This window comes from Cryptotermes secundus, unplaced genomic scaffold (assembly GCF_002891405.2).
Source record: "Cryptotermes secundus unplaced genomic scaffold, Csec_1.0 scaffold3621, whole genome shotgun sequence".
In the NCBI taxonomy this organism is placed as follows: domain Eukaryota; kingdom Metazoa; phylum Arthropoda; class Insecta; order Blattodea; family Kalotermitidae; genus Cryptotermes; species Cryptotermes secundus.
The window spans coordinates 91,386-105,066 of NW_019741342.1; the positions used below are offsets into that span (position 1 = coordinate 91,386).

General features: G+C 36.0%; 2 protein-coding genes across 3 annotated transcripts; both read right to left on the bottom strand.

Moving 5' to 3' along the window:
• Nucleotides 1–2,612: 2,612 nt before the first annotated feature.
• LOC111872754 (DNA-directed RNA polymerase II subunit RPB9) lies at nt 2,613–6,542 on the bottom strand. 2 transcript variants are annotated; one of them, XM_023866923.2, is made up of 5 exons: nt 6,283–6,542; nt 6,113–6,167; nt 5,908–5,981; nt 4,249–4,375; nt 2,613–3,091 (listed from the first exon to the last, which is right to left on the bottom strand). In XM_023866923.2, the coding sequence occupies exons 1-5, from the start codon at nt 6,297–6,299 to the stop codon at nt 3,029–3,031; spliced, it is 336 nt and encodes a 111-aa protein (XP_023722691.1). In that variant the 5' UTR covers nt 6,300–6,542; the 3' UTR covers nt 2,613–3,028. The 2 variants fall into 2 exon arrangements, with proteins under 2 accessions (XP_023722691.1, XP_023722690.1); XM_023866922.2 differs by having other exon boundaries at nt 6,257–6,532.
• A 6,778-nt stretch (nt 6,543–13,320) lies between these two features.
• Nucleotides 13,321–13,665, bottom strand: LOC111872750 (protein ZBED8-like; the record flags this gene model as incomplete). The annotated part of the gene is made up of 1 exon (XM_023866919.1): nt 13,321–13,665. A coding segment is annotated over one exon (345 nt), but the record flags the coding sequence as incomplete, so codon positions are not given.
• Between the last annotated feature and the right edge of the window lie 16 nt (nt 13,666–13,681).

Below are 13,681 nucleotides of genomic sequence, written 5' to 3' on the forward strand. Positions count from 1 at the left end.
GCTGGGTGAAAATGTGCTAGATGGCAGAGTGTATGTGTGGCTATTGTAAAAGCAATGTGTGTACTCTATCATTAAACTATTAATATACTGTGGCATGTAGACATGTTGCTAGGCAACAAGCATGAAATAAGCAACTATACAACAGCCATTGCTAAGTAATGGCTATAAGTAGTGATCACGTGGGCACCCCAACAGAGGAACAGCAGAATGGCATTCTCTGTGTGATCCATGCCAAGATGTTATAAGCAGGACAAGTTAAATAGAAAAGGGTCAACCTGTGTGGAGACAGGTTCGAATACCTTCACCATAGCCCTGCGAGTTGTAGGTGATGAAAAGGGAACCCAGTGCCTGGGGGATATAAATATGGGGACCTGGCCCCCCAGGTTGGGGGAATCTTGAATCTGTGACAGTAAAATATGGTCATGAGTCCCATGGGACTTAGGCCTGAGAATGACTGCACTGGCGAGGGCCAGCAGCAATGAATGACACACCATCCTCTCACCAGAGAGGATGTTACATAAGGCTATAACCACAAGTGTTTAGCTAAAAAAAAATATACTGGTCGTATGACTCGGGGCTTGGCACCAAGAGGAATTGACTGGTGATAAACCACCAGTCATAAAGTAACTCTGACTCTTACTCTAGTTGGTGAGTTAGATAACTACTGGGGTTCAGTGGTTTGGAGCTCTTGCTGTTAGAAGCTGGTAGCTGAGGCTGGGGACAGTTTGGGAACCCAGAGGAAGGGGATGGTCCACCGTTGAAAGTCACTGCCAAGCAACGGGTAGTGAAGACTGTAGAACAGTCACATCATAATCCTTACTTGTAGTAAAGAGTTGTAAGAGTTCAGTAAATCCGATTACCAACCCAGCCTATTACCACTGTAAGATCGTGACAATACTATATTACAGTCAACTCTCGATTATCTGGGATAATGGTGGGGATGGAAATCACGATTAATCGAAAACCCGGTTAAGGCAAATTTTATTAAAAGTAGTACTGTAATACTGTACCTTCATAATACTATAGGCCTACCTGTATTTAAATTTATTCAACCTCATTTTTATGTCATCTCATGGCCTATTTAATACCTTTTTTACATTACACTGAAATATGAATTAGTTATTTCAATCACAGTCTTCAACAACATCCAACATTTTTTTACAAATATTCACACTTAGCACTTAAAAAAAAATTAATATTGTCGTTTACTTTTTTGCGGCATTTTCCTTTTTCTGTTGAATACTTAACACAACACGCTTCCTTTTACACCCTGACATTTTGCTAACACACTTGAAGATTGATACAAAGATACTAACTGGGGCGATGTATCTGTCCTTGAAACTTTCCACAAATACATTGTGTTAGCATAACGGGACCAAAGAATGCAGAGCTCAGTTCACACTAGTGCGAAAATAGTGTTACAATTCACCATGTGAAACAAAAGTGAATGAATATTAAACAACATATAAGCCTCAAAAAAGCCTCAGTAGCCCCGGTTAAGCTGCAAACTGGTTAATCTGGCCCCGGATAATCGAGAGTTGACTGTACTTTTATTCAGAATGTTACTCTTGTTTCTCTTAGAAATAATACTTTTCTAATACTAAGTTTAACTTCAGTTTGCAGAACTGATCCATTCTTACTTCTTCTAACATTTTTCTTGGTAAAGCTACTCCAATTTCTGTAAACAAATTTTTTTTCCTGAGAATAGCAATACAACAGGTGCTTAAATTTTTGTCAGCAGCTCCAGATGAGGGGTGATTTCTTTGGAAAGCCATTTTTAATACTCCTCAATTTATGTGACAGTACTGTTCTGGAAAAAAGTCACTGTGAAATCGCATAAATCGAACATACTAATTTCCTCATAAGAATCAATGAAAACCTGAGATCTGGTACAAAACATATCAGTATTCTTGCCATTACTTAAACTGACTGCATTTTTCTTGTAACAGTAGATGCACAGAAGAGGTTGCTGCATCAAATTCCCCTTCTCCTTCTGTATTCTGTTAATGCTTTCCACACAATACTCTAGCCCCCCACCCCCCCCCCCCCAACCCCCCAATACCCAACAAACACATCTCATTATAGTTCATCACATAAATACAAATATNCCCCCCCCACCCCAACTCTCAATTAGCCAGCAAACAATTTTCATTACAGTGCATACTGTTAATTAAATTTTATCCAAATTGGCTGGATTAAAATTAAATCACAGTTTATGAACTCACATATAACATGGAAGACCTGTATTTAAGTATAATACTGTATTATATGAGATGTCTCTATACGTATTTATATTTGTACTGGAAACAAGTTATTTATTTTATGACTTGTTCTACATCCTTGGCTTAGGCTTATGAAGTTTGTATAGACTGAAAATAAATTATATTTTCTATTCTACCAAACCAACAGCATTCCAAATTTTGGTAATCTGCCATTTTTGTGATGGATATTGTGCTATTACATTACTTACATGAATGTACAAGATGTGTCATGTATAAAATTACAACAGTAATAACAATAACTTCATGACCTGAAATGAATGCTAAAATTTTTAAATGCGTCTTGATGATTTTTATGAAAGGGCTGCAGGTGAAAGGAAGTGAACAGTGACATAAAGAATAATAGTTTATTCTTCATTAAACATTCTCCAGGTATGAACAGTTGATGAAAAACAAGGTTTCCTCAAAACAAACAGGTTGTTTCTTTGTACAGTTTAGGGTTGACAGGATGATTAAATTCATTATATGTCTTCCACATATTGTAATATGGTAGCTATACAATTCAAGATAAAACCTCTCTCTTCTAATAGCATTAGTGGTAGCAGTGGTAATGAGATGAGCTGTTATACACCATAGGCAGGAGCCTTCATGCTTAGCCCATATGCAGTAATCTTCGTCTTTTCTGAATGAAAAAATGTTGCCTGTCTTCTACATCTGTTTGAATCAGACATATATCATAATCAGGACTCGAGATCCTTCAGGTCTTTAAAACATGGAACACAAATCCAAACCATGCAGTTCATTCCTTCTTATTCAGTCCATCGGTGTGCACAGTGTGCATTGGTGCATACATAATACAGTCTCATCTCCTCCTGAAATACAAAAAAATACATTATTTAATATCTACTATAATTGAACTCTCTGATATTACATCCCTCAACAGAAAAGCTGGTTTTACTGATCCATTCAGACCAATCTGTTATATTTGTGTGCTGACTCATTCTGTATAGAGTAGCGCTTCTTTTATTTGTGCATGTTTAAGAATAAAGACCACTTTGTGGTCAGAGTTCTTGGCTACAGATCCAGAGGTCCCGGGTTTGATTCCTGACGCTACCAGATTTTCTGAGAAGTATTGGGTCTGGAATGGGGTCCACTCAGCCTTGTGAGGATAACTGAGGAGCTATTTCAAGGAAATATGGGCTCTGGTCTAGAAAACCGAGATTAACGACCGTGGGAATCCATTGCGCTGACCACATGACACCCTCTACCTGCTAAAGTTGGCACTAACTTCGCTGATAAGTGGCCGTCACTTGGTTGGTATAGTTCGCTTGCGGACTAAAGGCCACGGAGTTTGAGTGTTTAAGAATAAAGGTGTGAAATTTCTTCTGCAGTGTCAGACAGTTCAACCAGTGGCACTTGTGCAGAAACCACGTTGGCTAAGAGTGGAACTTAGGCGGTTAAGTAAGAAATAAGTAAGTGGATACATTATGGTACAGTGTGTTGTTTCTTAGGTAACTGCAAAATGAGAAACAGAAGGCTATAACTATGGCCTCTTTGAAAAATATGAAAGGATCACTAAACTGTCAGGCCAGTTCCATGACTGCAATTTGAACTGAATACTTCTAAAGCAGAAATCCTAACATTACACTCTGACATTTGATATGTACAGGAAAGTTACAATATTAGTTTTTATTACTTTGTTCACTTTATAGTGCTTTATTAACAATGGAAGTAATACAGCATTGAATAAAAATATAAAAGAAAATCTGGTATATATGAGGATGTTGTCCCAGGTGAGATACAATCTAAGGGCTTTCCAGATATGAAGAAACAGTACTAACTACATTAACAGTTGGTGAATTAAGTTGCATTATAACTGGTAAAATTAGTAGGTATGTGGTCTGAGGTAATAAACAGTTGAATTATACAAAGATCATACCAACAGAGAGAGAATTCTTTATCCCAGTAAGGTACAATACACTGGCATGAAGAACTTTCATTGCATCTTGAAATAAGATACAGAACTTACTTCAGCTCGCCGTGTCTGTGCCTGGAAGAATACTGCTTCTCGATGATTGCATTTTGGGCAAGGGTGATCCTCACTCCGAGGTAAGGTGGGATCAGATATCACATCTGATACAATATGTGTCAGTTCACTGTGAAGGCAAGATTAGTTTACTTAGCTAACTTAACTGTCTACAACTATTGATAATAGTTAGTTGCACCATTCAACATGAATTTCCTCATACATTTTAAGTCATGTATATGTATTTTTTAACCTGATTATAAAAATGAAAACAAAATCTTTCTATATTGCATTATTTTTGCATGACACCTGAATTCAGATTATTTAAGATTTACATTACAGTATATGGGGGGGGGGAAATCTGCTATTTACTCATCCCATGCTTTGTAAGGTTCTGCTCACATACATATACATACACATACATACATCAGCGTTTCAGAGTATTCATAAGTGTGCAACTGGCACTGAATATAAAACTTGTCAAACAACAGTCACAAGACAATCACAGATAAAATTGCAGAGACATCAGTTCAACCATAGTTAAAATCTAAACTGACTACCTCAATTAAATAGAGACAATGTTACACATACAATTATACCAACAAGATAATTAGCAATACATAATAATTCTCCTTCCTTAACTTACACTTACACTTAATGTCTATATTGATGCCTACTGTGGGACATCATCAGTCAGCATGCACTCCCATTTTATTCCTTAGCTGATGATCCCGACAGAAGAGCAAAAATTCATCAACAGTATATGACGGAATTATGTATTAGGACATCTCTAATTACTTTTATAAACAATTGCTTGCATGTCCATATTTAGGACATATCCACATTTGTTCAATTTCACCACACTGCTTCTGTCACTTGATTTCACTCAGTGAACCTCATGTATTTTCAATATTATATTTAAGCATCCTGTTACACTCACACAATATATCTCATGTATTTTATTTATGGCTTTTCTTAATCAGTGGTGCCAAAATGAAAGAAGGGATATTTGTGGGATTCATACCTTAAACAATTATGTTCAATATTTGGGCTTTAACTCTGCTTCTCATGTGTAACATAATGGTCCCAGTAATCAGAAAGGTCATAGTGGGAACAGTGTCTAAATAGCCATATCATATATTCTAAACAGGAGGCCTAGTTCAGGTTTTGCAGTGTTCAATTATTTCTTGACAAGATCACTAAGGACAAACCTAAGTGTACAAGTAGGTGCTGTTTAAAGAACAGAAGGGGGTACCTATTCACATCACATTACACATGCTCACAAATATTACTAGATAAATAAAGAGATTTACTGGTTGAGCTGGTACAGTTCACATCAGTTTCTGAGTAAAAATGAAGATGTAAGTTATATAATGGAGTGGAGACTCAACATCCTAATCTATATACTTACCTACATTTCTATTTTCTATTATTTATGTTCTATATTTATTATTATTGCTTGTATATATATATATACCAAGTAATAATCTATGGGAATTAATAGACATACAGAGATCTTAGGTATCTACAACCTATTTGACCCTTTACTAAGTTAACTTTCTTATTCTTTATTATTTGTGAGGACCACGAAAATCCAGGTGTCTGTTGATCACGCTTCCCAGCACCAAATGTACTGTCTAATTTGTTCTATGGTCTACTTACTCAATTTCATGCATAATTTTGTTGACATAAATGCAACTGCTGTCAGCTAGCTGCTTATATTCACAATTCCGACACTGAAATATGAAAAGGAATCCACAGGTGAGAAAATTAAGTGCACTGGCAAACAAAACTATTGTTAATGTACCTTCAGTTTAAAAACTTCCAGACAGGAAGAATTCCTCTCCACTTTACATAACGTACTTACTGCATATAGTAAAACTTTATTCTCTTTATCCTCCTTCGGGTACAACATGTTATTGCTGTAATACAAATTTTAGTTCAAATTAAAATAGTCGTATCTAACACCAACAAACATTCAAACACTGACAAATACAATAATATGACAAACCATTCCTGACAAAATCGAATACCAACAAATCCGGGTCCATCATCGTGTGTCTCAAAACCTGCTATTTTCGACATAGCTTTTGCTTATAATTCAGCACCGACTGTCAATGCTATTGCTTTTTTGTATGTTATTAATTATTAAGACCGAAATTCATAGCCCTCTTAACAGTATATTGCAAACAAGAACACCAATCGCTTCACATCTCATGCTCTCTTCTCAGGATAGCCACATGAGAGAATTTGAATTTCTCTATGCAGATTTCGCCTTTTCAAATATTATTCATCTCATAAGAAGGGTACGCGCTTTAGATGTTCCCTTTCTGTTAAGTAATCTTTCCAGCATGCCTAGTTCTCTGTCTTTGTGGTTTGTAACTTAAATCATTTAACAAGTTTAAACAGTTGACGCATGAATTGCCACAGGCATTGGCTGCATGCCACTAGTATCATTGTCGACGCGCGATGTCTTCCTGTCCAGGCTGGTTTGGACTTTTGACCAGATTGAGACATACAAGACACTAACGTTTTTTACTCAATTCTGGTATTTCCTATCCTAGGAAAAGACCCCTAATATTTTCTCGTAAATACGAATCATGAAAATAAATGGAGGAAATCCGAGTACAGATCAGGCGGACAGCTTGGTTCATTCATGGATGTAATCCAAGGGCTTACTTCCTCCGTTATTCGGGGAAAACCTGTTAATAACAGGCTGAAGTTATCCATTGGCTTAATTAATTAAGCACCGTGCCATCAAGACGTATGGAGAATGAAGGTATAGCTCCACCATTCTTGATCTCGGCACTGGATAGAGGTGAGTGGTTAGCTTCACAACTGTGATGCTTTAACCTCTCAGATACAGAGGGCGAGTAGGCCACAGAACCGGTCTGGGCGCTATAGAGAAGAGAAAAATGTCTTGGCCCTACTGGAAATCGAACACCGATTCTTTGGTAATCCACACCGTAGCCCAGTCGCTGTCCGTCGCTGACCGACTGAGCTGTCATCAAGTTGTGTTTGTAGAAGAAGTACCAACCTATTAAGAATTGAGGAAGTCATACTATGTAGGACAATGTTGTTCCCCTTACGAATCACTTAACTATGAAGATATATGAGGATCGAAAGCAGAGTGAAAAAGTGCCGAAACGGGCAGGAGATCTTTACCCTGGAAGAACCGTATCTCGTCTAAAGTGAAAATTTTCGTCTTCAGTAGCTGCGAGGGAAATTGGAAGCCCCTATGTAACAGCACGCAAAGATGGCTGTAGTTCTTGGTAACTTGGTGCGGAGAAGTCCGGGTAATGTGTCGGTTGGAGGGAAGATTCTGCTGCAAAATGCAGGATCGCTATATTTTTCGAAGTAAGGAATTAGTTTCGTTTATACATTTGTAAGCACACACTGCAGGTGTAAATATGTATGTCGTGGCTTTGGGTTCAACAGCAGTCCCGGGTTTGTATTAATGGTACATACCGACCGCAATTAAATTGTTCATTTAATTTTCAGATACTTAGAAGTTGTGCTTGAGCACTGAATGGACTGTGTTACATTACATGACGCTAGGCAATATTGACGTACGTTGCGTATTTCGGTAAATTTAAAAAGGAAAATATTGGCTAACTGCAAGGATTGTTTTGTTCCAATAGCAGTTTCAACCTCAGAAGGTCTAGGATCAGGTACTAACGGCTCAGCTCTATGTGTTTTTATCTGCCTAACATCACTGACCCTATGTACATTCAGTAACAGAGAGAAGTAGTTTTTCCACCTATTCAGAATGTTGTGGGAGTCTGCAAGTAAATCACCATTCTCATCCATCACTAAGTTACTTCTGGGTTGGTGACCCTTCTTAAAGTAATTTATTCCTCTAAACAGGTCTCTAATGTTCTTGTTCTTACTGTTTGTTGGAAGCTCATCACTTGTGTCATTCAGTTATACCCTCTTTTTAATCCTGAAATGCCTTCTGGTTATGTGTCTTTTTATTGTTCAGATTATCCCCATTTATTTCACTTGGATCCTGTAACCACTGCAATTTGGCTTGTTTCCTTTGGTCTGGGAAGCTGATATCACACTTATCAACTTGATAATTTTAACTCATGGTATAAAACGAATGAGTTTAAATGCTGACAAAAACAAACTTCATGAAATTAGCAGCAAAACATGTGTTAATGAAAGTGTAGGTTGTGAAAAGAAACAGATGTAGGAGGAACAACAAAATTCCTTGGTCTAAAAATTGGCAATAGCTTAACTTGAAAAACACACTTAATACATGTTTAATGTCTTACTGGTGTGAGGACAGTCACATAAGTTATGAAGATAGCACAGCTATATCATGCTGTACGGAGTAATCTTGTGGGGAGGAGGAAGTTATGTAACACCCAGAAGAAAATCGTTAGAATAATTCCAGGCTTTAAAAACTAATATCTTGTAAAGAATTATTGTTTAAAGAGTTTCCAGTATTAGTCGGTAATAACTTTATTTGAAGACATACGGCTTAGTTACACTCATCCCCCCACTGAAGTAATTTCCTTTCTTGAGAAGCAATGCACCACTGCCATCACCTTTTCCACTTTTTGCAGCACTATTTGATGGATATTTGTTCAACCACTCAGTATGTCTGTCGTGTTTATAATGCTATTGTTTGTTGGTTGAAGCCTTATTCCCTGCATGGTCATTTTTATTTTGGGTCATGGAAATAAATCTGGAGGGGATAGGTCAACTGAATAAGGAGGTAGTAGAAGTACAGGAATTGAACACTTTGCCAAGAACTCTCAAATGGACAGCAATGCATGAGCTATTGCATTATCCTGGAGGTGCCACAGTTCTGTAATCCACATTCTTTAGTAATTTTCTTCATAGTGAATGCCTTGCACATCTTCAGTGATTGATAAGCCTGCCAGAAGAAACTCATGATGGATAGTGCTGTAATATTTGATAAGAAATAATCAATATTGTTTTCACTTTTGAGCGAACTTGTCATTCTTTTTTTGGGGCACAATAAATCAGGACTTTTCCATAGTGATAACTTGTTTTGTTTCAGTATTTTACCCATAAACCCAGTTCTCATCCCCAGTGATGAAGTTTAAAAAAAATTGATCGCCATTGCAGAATGTTTTTGCAAAATGAAACACATTGACTTGTCTGATCTTCAGTGAGGAGTCTTGACACAAATTTCACTGAGACTTGATGCATCCCCAAATCTTCCATTAGAATTCTATTACTTGCGCCATTGGATGTTCCAGTCTCTTCAGCTACTTCTTGTCCAGTCAGTCAGTGATTTACATGGGTAAAATCTTTCTCTTGGGCAATTAGAAAATTAGTTTTGAAGTTGAAGGTAGGTCCAACCTTTTGTTTCATCAGCTCAGAAGTACTTCTGTTATGGAGACATTTGTGTCATTCATGGGTCATTGTTTTACTCAAAGCCTCTTTGCTGTAAGCTTCACACAAGATTCTTTGGGTCCACAGCTGTTTTACTTAGCTGGACACAAAGTTTCGCACATGTGCTTTGCTTCTTTATGAATATCATATTACAGAGCCACAAAACCAAAATTACACAATAGTGCAGACAGTTATAACGCTTCCAAAAATTAATTTTTAATTGTAACTGTTGTTATAGTCACATCTGTGAGCCATTCCACAGTCACATCCATATGGACATGACTGAAGACACTCCATGTTACAATTGTAACTATTGTAATTTTAATGAATTAACTTGACTTGTCCTATATCATGTACAATGATCTACAGTGATGAAATCAATCAATCAATCAATCAATCAATCAATCAATCATGCAGTCATTCTAGGAACTTTTTGAACAAACTTTCTACATCTCCTCTCCAGCAAATTGTTTCCCTCTTTGCCGTCATTCATGGTGAACAGCATGGAGAAGATTAAAAAAATGGACATGCACAATATAAACTCAAGACCTAAACATGACCTCCATATGCTGAGTACTAAGATATCAGAAAGGAGTGTGCTATACAGCAGTCAAGTTATTCAGTAATCTTCCATCTGTCATTGAAAGCTATGTCATAGTGTGAAAGTATGAAGCCAGTGCAAGAAGATTATCTCTTATATCACCCCTAGTGTGCAGAAGAGTTTGCTATAATTGGCAGTTTTTAAGTATTATAAATAGTAAGTAAAGGTATCCCTGTAACAGGCTATGGAGACCAATAGGGTTGTGAGATGTTGAGGTCCCACATTTTCTAGACAGTCAGCTCATAAATGGTGGTAGGTTGTCAGCCTTATGTGTCGGTTGCCCTTTACCCCTAAGAATATTGCAAGAATATTCCTGGCCTCTGTTAGAGGCTGAGTTGGCACCAGGGCCATAGTGCAACTGGAAGGATTAGGTCAATTAAAAAATCCACCTCCTGTACTTAGAAAATAGTACGTAGACATAATTATTTTCCCCTGTATGTAAATAGTCATAAAAACCAACATTTATTTATCATTTCATGGATCCAATCATCTCCCCATAGGACTGGATATAAAACATGTCACATATTACAAATTTATGATGACTACACATTGTTTGTTCTTGGTCCAATAAAATATAAAATCAAGCCTGAGACAGAATAGCTCAAGTTGTCAGGACAACACACACAGGTCATGGAGAAACCACAATGAAATTCACACCTTGCCATTCCACACATGCTGGCAAGCCATATCATCCAAACAGTTACATTGTAAAATATTAAAATTCATAACAAGAAACAGACATCATACATACTACTACACTTACAAACAAGCAAGTCTCAACAATATATAATTCACACACACAGTCCAGTTATTAACTCTTAACTTTTGAGCCACTTACATGCTTGACAAATTCATCAATTGAGTAAAATGCGTTACTTTGCAAATAATTTCGTAGAACAAACCTAAATTGTTTTTTATCATTTTTTTTTAATTTATATTTGATGACAGAGTGTTAAATAGCTTGACGCTTGAATAATACACCCCCCTCTGATAGGATGATAAATGTGTTGAATGTATATGAAGGTGGTCATTCCTTCTGGTACCAGTGACATATACAGAGTTATTGGTTTGAAACAACAAATATCATCAATGAGAGCAAATATACACATGGGATTGGTAGTATGTCAAGCTTTTTAAATAAATCTCTACATGTATGATTTGGGCCCACTCCCATCATTATTTTTATTATTTTCTTTTGTATAACAAAGACTTTATGACTGTCTGATGTATTTCCCCAATATATTCATATTTCACCAGTCAATGATAATATGCATAATATACAGCTTTAAGACTATTTATATTTAATATATAGGATAATTTACACATTAGAAAACCAACTGTGCTCAACTTGTGAAGCAAAAAATTGATATGTCCCTTACAAGTTACATGATTGTCCCGCTGCAAACCGATAAATTTTGTCGTTTCTACTTCTTTCATCTTTTTGTTAAAAAAGAATGTACATAGAGGGTAGCTTGTAGCTGCTATTGGGGTGAATTTTATCATTTTTGTTTTATCCAGATTTAACACTAATTGATTATTTTGAAACCACAAAAACGTATGATTGAAAACAACATCCAGTTTTGTTTTTAAATTATAGTAGTCTTTAGCTGTGCAAAAAATACTTGTGTTATCTGCAAACATAATAACTTCCGAAATTTTACTTATTTCAAGGGGGAAATTGTTTATGTATATATTAAAAATTAAGGGTCCCAACACCGATCCCTGAGGCACACCACATCCAACAATTTCCCAGTTAGAATAATATTTATTATTTATAAAATTTAATTTCAGTCTTTGCCTCCTATATTTGAGGTAAGATTTGAACCATTGCAATAATACACCCTGCATTCCATAGTACTGCAGTTTCATCAATAGAAGATCATGATTAACACAGTCAAAGGCCTTAGCTATGCCACAAAATGTGTCAGTTACCTACTCTTTTCTATTCCAAGCTGTAAGTATTACATTCGTTGACTTAAACATTGCATCTTCGGATGATAATCCCTTTTGGAATCCATACTGCTCTGAAAGTAATATTTTATGTTTTACGATATGATCATTGAGTCTTCAAAAAATTGCTGTTTCAAAAACTTTTGCAAACCCAGTTACTATAGATATTGGGCTGTAGTTACTTATAACAGCCTTTTCCCCTTTTTTGTATACTGGCTTAATAATTGCATATTTTAATCTTTCTGGATATAGACCCATGGTTAATGACTTATTAATTACATAAGTTAGATGTTTGCTGATTTGTTGTCTGCACAGTTTCATAATTATAGCTTTGTTACACCATCATACCCTGAAGAGTTTTTTGATTTTAATTTGCTAATTATACTAATTATTTCCTCTTCTGCAACTAAATTAAGATTCATATCTGGAATACCATTTGAGAAATGGGAATGCAAGTATGACATTGCAGTATAAATATTAGTTTTCTCAATATTAAGAATTTCTGTTATTGTTGTGTAATATTTATTAAAACTATGAGCTGCTGCTTCAGTATTTATTTTTATTATTATTTTGAAAAGTCTGTGGTAGCCATTCTTTATTCTGATTGTTAGTTATACCTGTTTCAGTGTTGATAATGTTCCAGGTAGTTTCTTTTTTCAGCTGATGTGATTAACCGATTATAATATTTCCTTTTAGCTTCTCTTATTAATCTTCTTAATATAATGCAGTAGGATTTGTAGTATGATTTAAACAAATAGTTGTAACTGTTTCAACAGAGAATGAACAAGGATTCCTTCCGTCTACAGCAGGGGTCGGGGAACTTTTTTACTTATTACCCCAAAATATATTTATTTACGCCGACATTACCCCCTTGATTTGAAATAGAGAAAATCATAGATTATTCAAATTCAAAAGGTTTATTGAATCTATTTATATGGAGAATACAATTATCAATATAAAAAGTATAAAATAAATGCGATAAAATACGAGTAAATAAATTATGAAACAAAAGGATTTCTTAGAATTTTTTTTTTTTTTCCACTTCAGGTTTTGGAGAAATGGTGTTGTTTCATTTTTGATACAATAACATCAAAATTGGGACATTTTGATGTCAGAGCAATTTGCATACTGTCTTCGGGGTCCAATCGATTTCTCTACTTTGTTTTTATGTTCAGTAGAGTGGAAAATCCTTGTTCGCAAAGGTAGATTGTTGCAAAGGGCAGCTTTTTGACTGCCTCCTCATGTGCAATTTTGAAAGCATTTGCAGCTCTTAACATCTGAAAATATGACAGATCTGCTTTGTTTTCAAATTCAATACGTTCTTCATTATTGGATCGAAGTTCAAAAAGTGCCTCTGCCAAACCTTGAGGCTTTTCTGGTGCATCAGCAATTTCACATTTAAAGGGATCTACAACCCAACTGACATTATGTGAATCAAGATCTCGAAAGTAATCATCGAACCGCTTTTTGAGTTTGGTAAGATGCCTTATAACTGTGTCCTTGATGTCATTAAAA

Bases quoted from the DNA above. Each gene is read 5' to 3' on its own strand.
- LOC111872754 (XM_023866922.2), bottom strand. From the start codon at position 6,330: ATGTCGAAAATAGCAGGTTTTGAGACACACGATGATGGACCCGGATTT. The intron at 5,982-6,112 runs GTAAGTACGTTA...TTCATATTTCAG, and splicing joins ATAAAGTTTTACTATATGCA to TGTCGGAATTGTGAATATAA. The intron at 3,092-4,248 runs GTAAGTTCTGTA...TTTGTATTTCAG, and splicing joins CACAGACACGGCGAGCTGAA to GAGGAGATGAGACTGTATTA.